At 46.4% G+C, this 14,098-nt stretch overlaps 2 protein-coding genes across 4 annotated transcripts in view; both read left to right on the top strand.

Annotated features, from left to right (window-relative positions):
* The first annotated feature begins 417 nt into the window (after nucleotides 1-417).
* Nucleotides 418-5,396, top strand: LOC144893400 (uncharacterized). Its single transcript, XM_078783999.1, has 3 exons — nucleotides 418-1,354; nucleotides 1,475-2,101; nucleotides 5,357-5,396. Exons 1-3 carry the CDS (start codon nucleotides 819-821, stop codon nucleotides 5,394-5,396), a joined length of 1,203 nt encoding a protein of 400 aa, XP_078640125.1. The 5' UTR covers nucleotides 418-818.
* A 399-nt stretch (nucleotides 5,397-5,795) lies between these two features.
* The window catches only part of LOC137432927 (uncharacterized protein C05D11.1), a 199,295-nt gene continuing 190,992 nt past the window's right edge, over nucleotides 5,796-14,098 (top strand). For 2 of the 3 annotated variants that reach the window (XR_010985599.2, XM_068125244.2), the window contains exons 1-3: nucleotides 5,911-6,138; nucleotides 10,127-10,209; nucleotides 11,520-11,678. Coding sequence is in view for 2 of the 3 variants with exons in the window: in XM_068125244.2 (XP_067981345.2) it covers nucleotides 5,985-6,138; nucleotides 10,127-10,209; nucleotides 11,520-11,678 (396 nt within the window). In the remaining variant the exon portion in view is untranslated. Of the gene's footprint in view, nucleotides 6,139-10,126; nucleotides 10,210-11,519; nucleotides 11,679-14,098 lie in introns of all 3 variants that reach the window. The other variant, XM_068125243.2, reaches the window with a different exon arrangement.

Below are 14,098 nucleotides of genomic sequence, written 5' to 3'. Positions count from 1 at the left end.
CGGGTCGCACGTTGGGGCCTCGCGCGCGTTGCAAACCGCGCTTGGTTTTGCCCGTCTACAAAGACGCGTACGGGTCGCACGTTGGGGCCTCGCGCGCGTTGCAAACCGCGCTTGGTTTTGCCCGTCTACAAGGATGCGTACGGGTCGCACTTTGGGGGCCTCGCGCGCGTTGGAAGCCGCGCTGGGTTTGGCCCCGTTGCTTGGCAAGGAGGTGTGCGCTGCAGCAGCTGTCCCCGGTACGAGACGGCACGTTTGGAGCACGTCCGCCCGGGGTTCGTTCACCCGCCCGTGTGCGGAGAAGAGAGACATTGGGAGAGACATTGACCACGGAGGGAGTCAGGAGTGGGGCTCACGTGAGGAATGTATAAGATGGCCATCTTAGAGTTAGTGTAGATGAGTTTACATCTTTGTGATATTGATTGTTGATTGTTGATGGTTGATTGCTCGGGGAATATATCATTGATTATTCCGGATCCTTGGTGTGGGGTTTCCTTTGGATTGGAATTCCTATTGATTGCGTTACGAAAGCTCATATATATAATACTACTTGCTGGCGAAGGTCCTCTCACGGTCCGGGGGTCACCGAGACCAGGTAGTCACCGAGGGGACCACGTAACAGAATTGGGGGCTCGTCCAAATTACGATTTGCGGTTTCGCAATTGGGTCTACGTCCGGGATTTAAAATTGTATAAAATAATAAAATAATAATTTTTAGTAATTAAAATTTATTAATTAATTATTAATTGGTAAATTTTTTTGTTTTGAGAAATTGCGGTAAAATCTTGGGTGAAGGTTAACAGGTGTTAACGATAGGCACCATGGCGTTTGTGGCACAGAACTTTGGGGTAACACCGAGTGAGGCACAGTTCCGAGCGTTGCTAAAGTCGGACCTCTTGAAATTGGCCAAACATTTTAACTTGGAGGTCCGAACTAATTTGAGGAAGGCAGAGTTGCAGGCCACGGTGATACAATCTATGGTGGGATTAGGAACATGGGACGAATTAGCCTGGGAGTGGCTACCCGAAGAACCAGAAGACGTTGAGCTCTGGAAACTGGAGTTGCAGTTACGGAGCCAGGAACGGATTAAAGAAGAAGAAAGGAAAGCAGAAAAGGAAAGAGCAGAAGAAGAAAGGAAAGCAGAAAAGGAAAGAGCAGAAGAAGAAAGGAAAGCAGAAAAGGAAAGAGCAGAAGAAGAAAGGAAAGCAGAAGAGAGGAGGGAAGAGAAACAAGCGGAGGAAAGGAGAGTGGAACGAGAACTCCAGGAAAGGTTAAAAGAAGAAGAAAGGAAAGCAGAAGCGAGGAGAGAAGAGAAACAAGCAGAGGAAAGGAGAGTGGAAAGAGAACTCCAGGAAAGGTTAGAAGACAAAAAAGCAGAGGAAAGGAGAGTGGAACGAGAACTCCAGGAAAGGTTGGAAGAGAAAACAGCACAAGAAAGAACCGAGGAAAGGAGAGTGGAAAGAGAACTCCAGGAAAGAAGAGAAAAGGAACAAGCAGAGGAAAGGAGAGCTGCAAGGGACCTCGAAGCAGAGGAGAGAAAAGCGGAAAGGGAATTAAAGGAACGTGACATGGAGCTTCAGCAAGAAATCAAATTCAAGGAGCTGGAGTTAATGAGAGAACGGGGAGAGGCACCACCCTTGCTGACGGGGTCGACACCTAACCAGAAAACCTGGGATGTGGGCAGACATGTGAGGCTGGTTCCACCATTCAGTGAAAAAGAAGTCGCGAAATTTTTTCCACACTTTGAGAAAGTGGCTCGACAATTAAACTGGCTGGAGGAGGCATGGACCATACTCGTGCAAAGTGTGCTGGTGGGGAAAGCTCAGGAAATTTATTCGGCGCTACCAATGGACCAATGTGCAGATTATGAGGTACTGAAGAAGCACATCCTCAAAGCCTATGAGTTGGTTCCGGAAGCTTACAGGCAAAAATTCAGGAATGCCAGGAAGAGGGAGAGTGAGACCCATGTGGAGTTTGCCAGAGTGAAAGAAAACATGTTTGATCGGTGGTGTGAGTCAAAAGGAGTCGGGAAAGACTTCGAAACATTGCGGGACTTGATCCTGGTGGAGGAATTCCAGCAGTGTGTCCACGAGGACATCAAAGTGTACCTGCAGGAAAAGAAAGTACCGAAGTTGTGGGACGCAGCCACCATGGCAGATGATTATGCCTTAACCCACCGAATAGGGGTCCACGAACCTAACTCCTCGCCTAGATCTCCGCAGGGGAGGTGGGGAACAGCAGGTGCGGAGAACGACCATACATGGCGGCGGCCTCGAGATGATTATGGGGACAACTATGATACCCCACCGGTTCGAAATCGGAGGGATGAGGGCCCAAGACAAACTTATAGTTCGGGGGGCCCGAGGCAGACCACGAGTTTTTCCTCCGGGCCTACTTGCGCTTTTTGCAAGAAACCTGGACACTTGATGTCCAGTTGTTACCGCATGAAAAGCGAAGACCCAGAGCGGAGTCCGACTACTACGACTCCAAACGCAATGGCCATTGTGAGAAATCGCCATCAAAAGGGTTACCAACCATTTATTTCAGAGGGGTTTGTGTCACGGGATGGAGCCTCGACTAACCGGAAACCGGTTAGGATATTGAGGGACACAGGGGCACATCAATCTTTAATGCTTGAAGGCATTTTGCCATGGTCCGAGGAGACGGCAACGGGGGATAGTGTTCGTTTACAGGGGATCGGGGGCGGTGTTAGTGCTCCCCTTCATGTCATCCATTTGGAATCCGATTTGGTGTCAGGACCGGTCACCGTCGGTGTACAAGCCACGCTTCCTGTAGAGGGTGTATCTGTGGTTATCGGGAATGATTTGGCCGGGGGTCAAGTTTATGGTAACCTGAGGGTTGGTAAAGAGCCCAGCAGGGAAAATAACGCCACACCAGCTCGGGATGGCGACAAAAGTGCCAAGTTATTTGTAGGGGGACTGAACTTCAAAACAGAGGAAGAAGTTCTGACCTCTGTCTTCAACAGATATGGGCCGCTGGTGGAAGTGCGGTTGGTAAGAGACTGGGAAACGCAACAGTCAAGAGGGTTCGGCTTTGTCACGTTTGCCAGCACAAAAGACGCCAGAGAGGCAGAGAAGAATTGGAATGGCAAGGATTTGGAGGGTCGGACCATAACAGTAGGGAAGGCATTTCGTAGGCGTCGAGAGGTCTACAGGAGAGGACAACTGGGCGGTAGTTTTGGTGGTGGCCGCAATCAATATTATTATGGAGGCTCCCTGAGTTATGGCCGCTCCCGAAGGAAGGATTGGAAAAATGGTGGCCGAGAAGGAGACCGCTATTCATGGGACTACAGGGACCAGTGGTCCCACCCTAATTATTAGGGAAGTTCTGAGAAGTTGAAGCACTGAAGGCGGCGGAGCCGCCGAGCCAAGATTCCTACACGAATTAACCGTGAACGCCGTTCCTAAAGGCGTCCATGTAGTGAACTTTCATGCACGGACTAACCGTGAACTCCACGTTCCTCAAGGCGCCCATGTAGAGAACTTTCCTGCACGGACTAACCGTGAACTCCGCGTTCCTAAAGGCATCCATGTAGTGAATACTCGGCTTGGCCTCCCGGAAAAAGTGCTATCGAGTTGCTTAACTTTGGATCTGTGATCAACCCCTTAACCTTCATTCCCAAGATACGGACGGTCAAAGTCAGAGGGTCATGAGATGGAGTTTGATTTGGCAGGGACAATGTCGTTGTTGGTACTTAGTCCAGAGGGAGTAATCGGGAGGGGTTGTGGTGAAATTTTGGTTGCTTTATTTTTAAGTGATAACTGTGCCCGGGGGGAACTGATAATGTGGGGGGGGGTTGAGTTATCTGGTTTGTTTCTCCAACTTGGCCGGCAAAGAAAGTTTTCGCTGGGTTCAAACTTTCTTTCTTGAAGGGGGGGAGTGTTACATATTTATGTGAATGTATGTGAATTACCATTCAGGTTGCTTATCCGTGTGTATTATATTAAGGGTTGTTGTGATGGGAGGGTCAGGAGCCCTTCTGAACCAGTGGCCGGAAACGGAAGTGGCCGGAAACGGAAGAAGAAAAGACACGAGGAAAAGGACGATTTTTCTTCTTCCTCGCCCGCTCCGACAAAAGGTGGGATCGACCTTGCGCTGGGTGAAAAAGCGGCGTTCCGAAACCCGTCTGGCGATAGGAGTTACCTGGACGTGTAACTACCTTTTGACACGTCAAGTCGCCTTGAGTTCGTGCACGGAACCAAGCGTCCGGCACGGTTTGCCCCGTCTACAAAGACGCGTACGGGTCGCACGTTGGGGCCTCGCGCGCGTTGCAAACCGCGCTTGGTTTTGCCCGTCTACAAAGACGCGTACGGGTCGCACGTTGGGGCCTCGCGCGCGTTGCAAACCGCGCTTGGTTTTGCCCGTCTACAAGGACGCGTACGGGTCGCACTTTGGGGGCCTCGCGCGCGTTGGAAGCCGCGCTGGGTTTGGCCCCGTTGCTTGGCAAGGAGGTGTGCGCTGCAGCAGCTGTCCCCGGTACGAGACGGCACGTTTGGAGCACGTCCGCCCGGGGTTCGTTCAACCGCCCGTGTGCGGAGAAGAGAGACATTGGGAGAGACATTGACCACGGAGGGAGTCAGGAGTGGGGCTCACGTGAGGAATGTATAAGATGGCCATCTTAGAGTTAGTGTAGATGAGTTTACATCTTTGTGATATTGATTGTTGATTGTTGATTGTTGATGGTTGATTGCTCGGGGAATATATCATTGATTATTCCGGATCCTTGGTGTGGGGTTTCCTTTGGATTGGAATTCCTATTGATTGCGTTACGAAAGCTCATATATATAATACTACTTGCTGGCGAAGGTCCTCTCACGGTCCGGGGGTCACCGAGACCAGGTAGTCACCGAGGGGACCACGTAACACTAGGGGTGCAACCTTTAACCTTTACCGTCATATTTACAAGCGATTATTATTTACAAAAGTGTGGGTTCTAAAACCGCAACAATACACACACACACACACACACACACACACACACACACACACACACACACACACACACACACACACACACACACACACACACACACACACATACACACATATATACGCACACACACACACACACACACACACACACACACACACACACACACACACACACACACACACACACATATTCATACACACATACACACATACATACATACATACATACATACACACATATATACGCACACACACACACACACACAGACACACACACACACATCTCTTTTATATTGTGTATGTGTCATGTTCCATGTAATAAATCTTTACATTGTTTAGCCTGAGAAAATTTAGATAAACATCAGAATGAATGTACTCGTTCCATAAAGTTTTTATCCTGCCTCAGACGAGGGTTCATGCATGAGAACAATAAGGGTAACATCTAGCCAAATGACCACGTGTTATATCCTTCCCTGCTGAGGTATATACTTTACCAGGATTCGCCACCTCCTCCCCCTTGATGCCAAGGTCTGGCCCCTGGATACTCCACTGGCACCGATTCACAGGTAACCCTCCCTGGAAGATCCCAACTTCAGGATCAACCGTTTCCGTACCTCTACCTCCCTAAGTGCAAGCTTAATTACACTCTGGGATACCTTTTGACAAGATACCGTGGGATCCAAAGCCTCGACACGACCGCATATAAGATAGTTCGTTGGCTTAAATTCTCCCGAAGGACGGCGTGCTCTACAATGCAGCGCCCCCTGCTGATAAAATACTCTGCCGGAAGATTTCTTCGTCGAATGATATTTTCACGATTATATTAATCTTATTTGTAAAAAACACGTGTTTTAAAATTCATATAGTCACATCGGATTTCGTTTCGGCCCTAACTCTAATCATTCGGATTAATTAAATAATTGTTTTGATTCGTCCGACGGCGTCGGAGTAAAGGATCGAGGTGAAGGTTTGTGGTGAGTCACGGTTCGAGCACATTGTGAGGGGGTCCGGCGGCCGGGCAGTTACCAGGGGGAATGGCGCCGAGCGGCGAGTCGTTCGTGTTGGAGTGCGACGTACCCGTGGATGGGAACAACGTGCGTGTGCGGAAATACCGCTCGAACGTCTCTGGCATCTCCGTGTGCTTGGCAAACGTCGAAGGACCGCTGGTTAGCGGACATTTCTGTCTGGGTGAGATTTCTCCCTCCACGGCCTGTTGTCAGAAGTACGGCCTAGGCTGGGACTGGATGTTGATATGATTATAAGCGTGTGTGCTTCGGCCATCTGTGTCATCGTCTACTTATTACGTACAACAAGGACAAAAATAAAGTGCGGGTTGACTGACATTGGATCATTCATGTCGGTTGGTGCTCTTGCACACAACGAATAATAATTTGTTAAAAAGATGATACGTGAACAATTTTGTTTTGATTTCATCAATAACTCTTGGAAGAACAACTCTTTGATGACGAGGTGAAGAATCTGAAAGTTGTGAACCTTTTCTCCATTTAGTTGGTTGAGACCCCCAATTGGTACTTCTTCTTCTTCTACTTCCTTCTTCTTCTTCTTCTTCTTCTTCTACTTCTTCTACTTCTTCTACTTCTTCTTCCTCTTCTTCCTCTTCTTCTTCTTCTACTTCTTCTACTTCTACTTCTTCTAACTCTTCTACTTCTTCTTCTTCTTCTTCTTCTAACTCTTCTACTTCTTCTTCTTCCTCTACTTACTGTTGTTGTTGTTGTTGTTGTTGTTGTTGTATTATAGCCCTGTTGTATTATATTATAGCCTCTCTCGAACAAGCCCGTGGCAGAGAGACAGCCGATCGATCTCCCACGAGCGATCCCCACATCCCCACATCCAGGATGGTGTATTCCCCACACCCAAACCTCGTCACGAGTGTCAGGGACAAGACAGAGTTAAAGGGAGAATAAACATGAGGGGAAGGGCTGGTGTATGGGGACCGATCTGCACACTGACCATGACCGAGCTGCCCTGATGAATCCAGGCAGCAGGGGAAAACGGGCAACATTTGAACCGCCCCCCCTCCCGATTATCTTCGGGGGGTACAACCACCGCAACGAGGCGTCCCGTATAGCTGGCTGGCCGTTTAGTTGAGCGGTTGACATTTCTTTCTCCACTGACCTTTATGGGTTTGAGTTCCACAGCCACTCACTCTCTCCAGCCCACACTTCTTGCTGACAATTACTTCATGAGTTGTGGAAGGTCTTCCTCCTGTGACGCACTCATCGGCTGGCTTATGGTTTCTGGATTTTTCCGTCCACAACACTTCAAGATCTGCGAACTGAATGAAACAACCACTACGCTTGATAGGTATATCATATACCATGACATGCTTTGCCTACCACTTGACTGGACAACAGATAACTGGCATAAAGCCCTCCAAAGAATTTGTAGACCTGGTTCTTTATCATTGTGACAACTTAAAGTGAGCCACAGGATCAGAAAGATGTCACTTACGGGAACCTGATACTTTTCTTCAGAGCAACACCTTTTTTGTCACACCATTTCTTATTCCGTGAAAAGGACTTGATGGAGAATCTGGCATGGGTCAAAAAATAGAATTTGTCTGTCTGTCTAAGGCTGGAAGGATGGCCTAGAGGTATGCACACTTATCTAGCATGGGTTTGAATCTCAGCACAGCTATAAACTGCCAACCTGGTGTTTCAGTCAGGACAAAGCATCATTGTGTGTGTCATCCCTTGGATGGATGTTAAGCGGACGTCCTCTCTGCCGGCATTAGTTGGTGGACGTTAAAGATCCCACTATGATACAACAACAAACAACAGGCATTTTAAGGCCATTTTCCCTGCTAGAGCGGGGGTTAGCCTTGCGATCCCCATGACAATCTTCTCCATTTTGCCCTATTTTCTGCATCTCTCCTTGTTAACCCCCTTGCCCGCATTTCTTCTTCCCCTATCTTTAGCCAAGTCTTTCTCGGTCTTCCCCATCATCTACTTCCTTCTACATTCATTTCCATCACTCTTCTCAACCAGTCACTTTCATCCTTCCTCAACACATGACCAAACCATCTCAACCTGTTCCTCTTCACAGCATCAATCACAGGCTCTATTCCCATCATCTTTCGCAATTCATCATTTGTCTTCCTCTCTCTCAACGATACTCCGCACATCCACCGAACCATTCGCATTTCCACCCTTTCCAGCCTTCGTTGCTGCTCTACGTTCATTACCCATGTCTCGCTCCCATAAATCATAACACTTCTCACACATGCAGCATACACCTTTCCCTTCAGCTTCAACGACACTCCCCTCCTCATCAGCACGCCACCCAGTTCCCGAAACCTCTTCCATGCACATCTCACTCCAGCAACCGTTGCCGAGTCTGATCCACCTTCTCCATTCAGCATGTCTCCGAGGTAACAAAATGTTTTCACACCTTCCAGCTTCATGCCGTCTCCAAGATCCAACTCAACATTTCCTCCATCTGCAGCTCCCTCTGTGCACACCGTACACTTGAATGTAGCTGCCACACTGGTTAATGACCATCTCAGACCACTACATTTTTGATGAACCCACTCAGCGCACATTGTACATTGAATGGAGTTCACTCCGACACCCTTCCTGCACACAGCATATGGCCACTTCCCAGTTCTTTCCACCTCACCACATGCCTTACCACTTGCCATCACCTTCGTCTTTCCGATATTCACCTTCAGACCTTTTGTCTCCATACATTTCTTCCACTTGTTCATCTTCTCCTTCAGTCCATCCATACTTTCCCGCAATCAACACCAGATCATCTGCATACAACAACTCCCATGGTAAACCTTCCTTTACGTTCTGAGCCAGCACCTCCATCACAGCTACAAATAGTAGTGGACATAGTACCGACCCCTGATGCACTCCCACCTTCACCTCAAACTCACCACTGTTCCCGTCCTTCATCTTTTCAGGGATATTTAAAAAAAAAAAAATTTCTTTTGATTTTGATATATTTTGATATTTTCTTTTGATTTATTTTTACCCTCGCCACAGGAGAGGGTATTGCATTTGGGTCCGTTTGTCTATTTGCACAGAATAAGTATGTTTTTCTCTGCAACCGTTGGTCCAATTGCCAAGAAATTTTCACCATAGAAGTGCCTCCTCGTGTATAATTGAAAAAAAAGAAGATAATTATGACATCATATGTCTCGTGGTTCGGGCACTATGATATCCGCCGGGCACTATGATATCCGCCGGGCACTATGATATCCCACAATGATATCCGCCGGGCACTATGATATCCCACTATGATATCCGCCGGGCACTATGATATCCCACTATGATATCCGCCGGGCACTATGATATCCGCGGGGCACAATGATATCCCACTATGATATCCGCCGGGCACTATGATATCCGCCGGGCACTATGATATCCCACTATGATATCCGCCGGGCACTATGATATCCGCCGGGCACTATGATATCCCACTATGATATCCGCCGGGCACTATGATATCCGCCGGGCACTATGATATCCCACTATGATATCCGCCGTAAATAGTAGACGACCTATCGCCAACACCATGTCCAAGCTCCAAATTCCTGCACACTCGGTGGAGCATCCTGCATCGGTTGTAACCTTAGCCAAGGAACTTGTTCAAGGGCAGCATCGATGCTCTGCATCGATCATGGTGTGTAATGATGATGCTGTCTGTGTGTGAAACGTACACGACAAGGCGAACACCTCACAAGCACAAGCAATCCATTATGCACTTTGACTTTCACACCTTCTGCTGAAATGCATAAATATTTTGTGTATGGTCAAGTATAATTTTCTTACTGGGGCTGTAAGGTCGTGTTGAGTGGACTACGCATTTGGGAACATCAGAAAGAGAGAGACACGTATGAGTATCGTGAGCGGCTTAGTAGACTAATATCTGAAGCCTTGCTTCATTGCCTTCATCGGTGTGTCTTCTCTTCCCATGGCTGCTCAGTGCATGTGTCGGCACTCTGTGGAAAAAAAAAAAAAAAAAAAAAAAAATGCAGACTTGTCCACGAGTAATTATCTCATATATTCACAACTTGTTGAGACTCCCCCCCCCACCCCATATGCTTCGTAAAAAGTAGAAGCTTCACCCCCCCCCCCCCCCACCACATTATCAGAATGTAAATTATTGTTTGATTGAGTTGCTTAACGAGGTACACGGTGTGCTACAGCTACAGAAGCACATGATGACGATGGCCTACCTCACACTTTGGAGCACCTGGTTTTCATGGGCAGTGAGAAGTATCCATACAAGGTATGACGTCGTGTTCACGTATTGTTTCGAGTGTTTGCAAGCCTTTTGATTTATTTTTTACCCTCGCCACAGGAGAGGGTATTGCATTTGGGTCCGTTTGTCTGTTTGCACAGAATAAGTATGTTTTTCTCTGCAACCGTTGGTCCAATTGCCACGAAATTTTCACCATAGAAGCGCCTCCTCGTATAATGTTTTTAAAATGATAATTATGACATCATATGTCTCGTGGTTCGGGCACCATCTTGAAAAAAAACAAAATACCTTTCACCTCTATCTCCGAAACCGCTCCATGGGAAAAAATGAAATATGGCTCATTGTCAAGTACTCCCCATGGGGAACAACATATAGTCATGATGATGTCATTTGTGTCTTCATTATGACGTCATAATTAGACAAGTACGAGTTGTGTGCTTGACCCGATTAGTTTGAAGTTTCTTGTGCATGATCTACACAAAAATTGTATGGGAGAATTAAATTAATGGCATCATCTGTCACGTGGTTTGGCAGCCATATTGCATTGAACATAAATCAATGTCATCAATAAACCACACAAACACAGCAGCAAATAAACACCACACAAACTATAAACACATCATGGCAAGGGTCTGCAATCTCTAATTGCTCCTTCTTGTTACCTCCGCCACCAAAGGTGGATGGAGGTCATGTTTTCACCCCTGTATGTCTGTCTGTTTGTCCGTTCGTTTGTGAACAAGATATCTCAAAAAGTTGTGGATGGATTTGGCCTAAACTTGGTGCAGAGGTTGTGTGTGTGACAGAGAATAATCGTTTCGATTTTGGTGAAGATCTGGATATGGATTCAGATATGAGAATTATTTTATTTTTTAAGTTATTCTTCACCATTGAGAGATTGGGCTAAAATCAACATGTAGCAGGATATTTCAAAAGGTTACGGACAGATTCGGACGAAACCTGGTGGACAGGTTGTCTGTGTGACGAGGAAGAATTGATTCAATTTTGGTCAAGATCCGGATCTGGATCCAGCTAGTAGAATTCTTAAAGTAATTCTTCACCATTGGGAGGTCGGGCCAAAAACGATACATAGCAGGATATCTCAAAAAGTTGTAGACGGATGATATTGATTAAATGTGATTCTGTATTGTGATTTTCTGGTCTACTCTGGGATACAGAACGTAAACTGTTCACTTGGTGGAGGTATGCTCTCTACTGAGTGCCGTTCAATCTCCACTTGTTTTTCATTCACGAGCTTTCATTAAAGTGCGCAAAGTATGCCAAACAAGCCTTTTTCCCCCCGACGGAGAATCTACTCTGATATTTCTATTCCATTTCAGGGTGTCCTGGATATGCTAGCTAACCGATGCTTGGCCCAAGGAACAAATGCATGGACGGACACAGACCATACATGTTACACCATCAGCACTGCGGGCAGCCAGGGTTTTCTCAACCTCCTGCCCATCTACTTGGATCACATACTCTACCCAACACTCACGGTGAATTCCTTGTGCTGTACCCTTGAAGAGAACCCCATTTGTCATGTCACATCTTTGGTGGATTTGTGCATGTTTAAGTGTTTTTTGGTTTGTTTGTTTCTTTTTTGAGAGAGCTGTAACATTAGGTTTTGAACCCCTGAGATTACCTCCACAGCAAAATATAGTTGCTTCCCGTCTCGTGATTTATTTGATTAATGTGACTTTGACATTCAGAGATTCAAACTAAACTGTCAGGTTAAAAAAACTTTTGAATGTTCTTATCCGAACTTTAATTTCCACAAAAATTATATTTGTTTTTTTGGAGTTCAGTCCTAAAATTTAGAAAGTGATACTGGTTGCTCATCATAGTGATGTAAGTATTACCCTCCTGAAAATACAATACACTATTAGCACCTTCTGTATCTTCTATATTCCTGAAAGGACTCCGTTTGTCTGTCCCGTTTCCTACCTCCTCTCTCATGACATTGCACAATGACCCCAAAGTTTGTCAGGATAATTACCCCATACATGCGTGCAAAACAAAAAAGCGGGGTTATGTCTGTCTGTCTGCCAACGTCAGTATATGATCGAGGAACTACTTGATTTCAATTGAATATTATATTTTGAACACAAATTGGAACACAAACTTAAAGTTTATCAGTACTTTGGCTCTGAATTTGGCTGTGTCCTTCCTTCCATTTGTCCATCCATCAAAAATGAGGAAGAACTTTTCTAACCCACCGTGTTTAATTCTAAAGTGTAATTCAAGAGTTCTAAATGGTAATTCTAAAGGGTTCGAAAGGGTGATTCTAATGGGTAATTATAAAGGGTTCCAAAAGGTAATTCTGAAGGGTATTTCTAATGGGTTTCGTTCGTTTCTCGGCTTTACCTATTTCATATTTAAAATGTCAAACTGAACCACTTCCTTCAGACATGGGTGCAATTTTTATTTTACTCTGTCTGCCTGTCTGGCAGTCATACAAAATTGAAAATCATTCCAAACAGGAATCTTACTGTTTTTAGCAATGTCATAAAGGACACGTACAACAGGCACGAATAGCTAATGTTACGTTTTAAATAAGATGGTGTCACAGATGCTGCATCAACGGCAGTAAAATTCCACAAAAACTATATGGCCTTTAAAATCTTAATTTTATTTCAATTGAATTATATACGTGAACAATAAAGAACCCAAATCGCCTTCTTGGCACTTTCACAAATCTTCCGTTTAGCAGTACTTGGATAAATTATTATGGCATTTTACACCGACCAATCCAATTTGCCACTCACAAACCCTCCTCATGTCATTGTTTCTCAAAACTGTTCTTGGTATGGTGTACTATGAAGTATAGTTAGCAATGTCTTAATACAGTTATGCTTGCAGCATCGTGATTTGCTACCAACTCTGACGTTTATTTCTTTCGGCCGAGTCAAAAAGTTGACTTTTGTCAAAGTGTTTGCCATGCTGGATGGTGTCGTGGTATTCCATTGAGGGGCACTGAAAGCCGAACCGTCACAGATGATTGTTGTCGTTCTATGGAACACACACACACACACACACACACACACACACACACACACACACACACACACACACACACACACACTGGAGAATACCTAATGTGATGTAAAATCATTTGTTTGTGAATCATCAAGGCCATGTAGTGACTGCAGTGAATTTGATTCCTTGTCCACAGCACACAGTTGTAATTGTTACGGGGTCCTCCCCTATCCCCTGGTCTCGGTAAACCTCCGAACCCCGATAGGGTCCCCGGCAGAAAGATATGTTATCCTTGGTTGAAATTAACCAATAATGAAACCACACCACTTGGGTTATGAACAAACAATATATTAAAAGCACACAAAAAGCACCATACAACAATGGGGGCAATCAACCCTGCAATCCAATCTTAAGATGGTACCTAGCTCAGACTCACGGCACCCCCAGGGACTGAAGCAGAGCCTTTCTCAATGTCTCTAGAACACAATGGTGCTCCCAGCGAAGAGGCGATGGCGATGAGGCGGGTAAGGAGATGTAGGTAAGGTGGGGACCATCACGTGGTCCCAGCCAACCCCAATTGGCGGTGGAAAGAGGAATCCCAAAGACGCTATCCAAACGTGCACATACACCGTGCAGTCGCGAACCGCACCGTATTATTCAAAGGCCGCTGTCGTGCACACACATCCTCGGCAAACCACCGGAGGGCGGGACCAGCGGACGCGACTAACCAAGGGTCCGCGAACGACGCGCGAGGTCCCCAAAATGGCGGTCGGTTCTTCCTCGGGCTGCAGCCGCTAGGCGAAGATTCTCCGGAATCTCCCACCTGTACCTGGCTTCGCAGGCTTTTCCCCGACACCAGCGATATCAACGATCGCACTAGATTCCTTTCCAAGACTCAAAGTTCCCTCTCCATGGACGCTCGACCACGCTGGGTGCGGAG

Source organism: Myxine glutinosa, chromosome 8 (assembly GCF_964187855.1).
Source record: "Myxine glutinosa chromosome 8, kmMyxGlut1.1, whole genome shotgun sequence".
Taxonomy (NCBI): domain Eukaryota; kingdom Metazoa; phylum Chordata; class Myxini; order Myxiniformes; family Myxinidae; genus Myxine; species Myxine glutinosa.
Note: the sequence above shows the minus strand (reverse complement) of the source record. Positions and strands in the feature narration are given on the sequence as shown.

Excerpts from the sequence above, each read along its gene's own strand:
- LOC144893400 (XM_078783999.1), top strand. The coding sequence starts at position 819 with ATGGCGTTTGTGGCACAGAACTTTGGGGTAACACCGAGTGAGGCACAG. Across the intron at positions 1,355-1,474 it reads GAAAGAGAACTCCAGGAAAG|AAGAGAAAAGGAACAAGCAG; the intron begins GTTAGAAGACAA and ends ACTCCAGGAAAG. Across the intron at positions 2,102-5,356 it reads GTCCACGAGGACATCAAAGT|ACGAGGGTTCATGCATGAGA; the intron begins GTACCTGCAGGA and ends ATCCTGCCTCAG.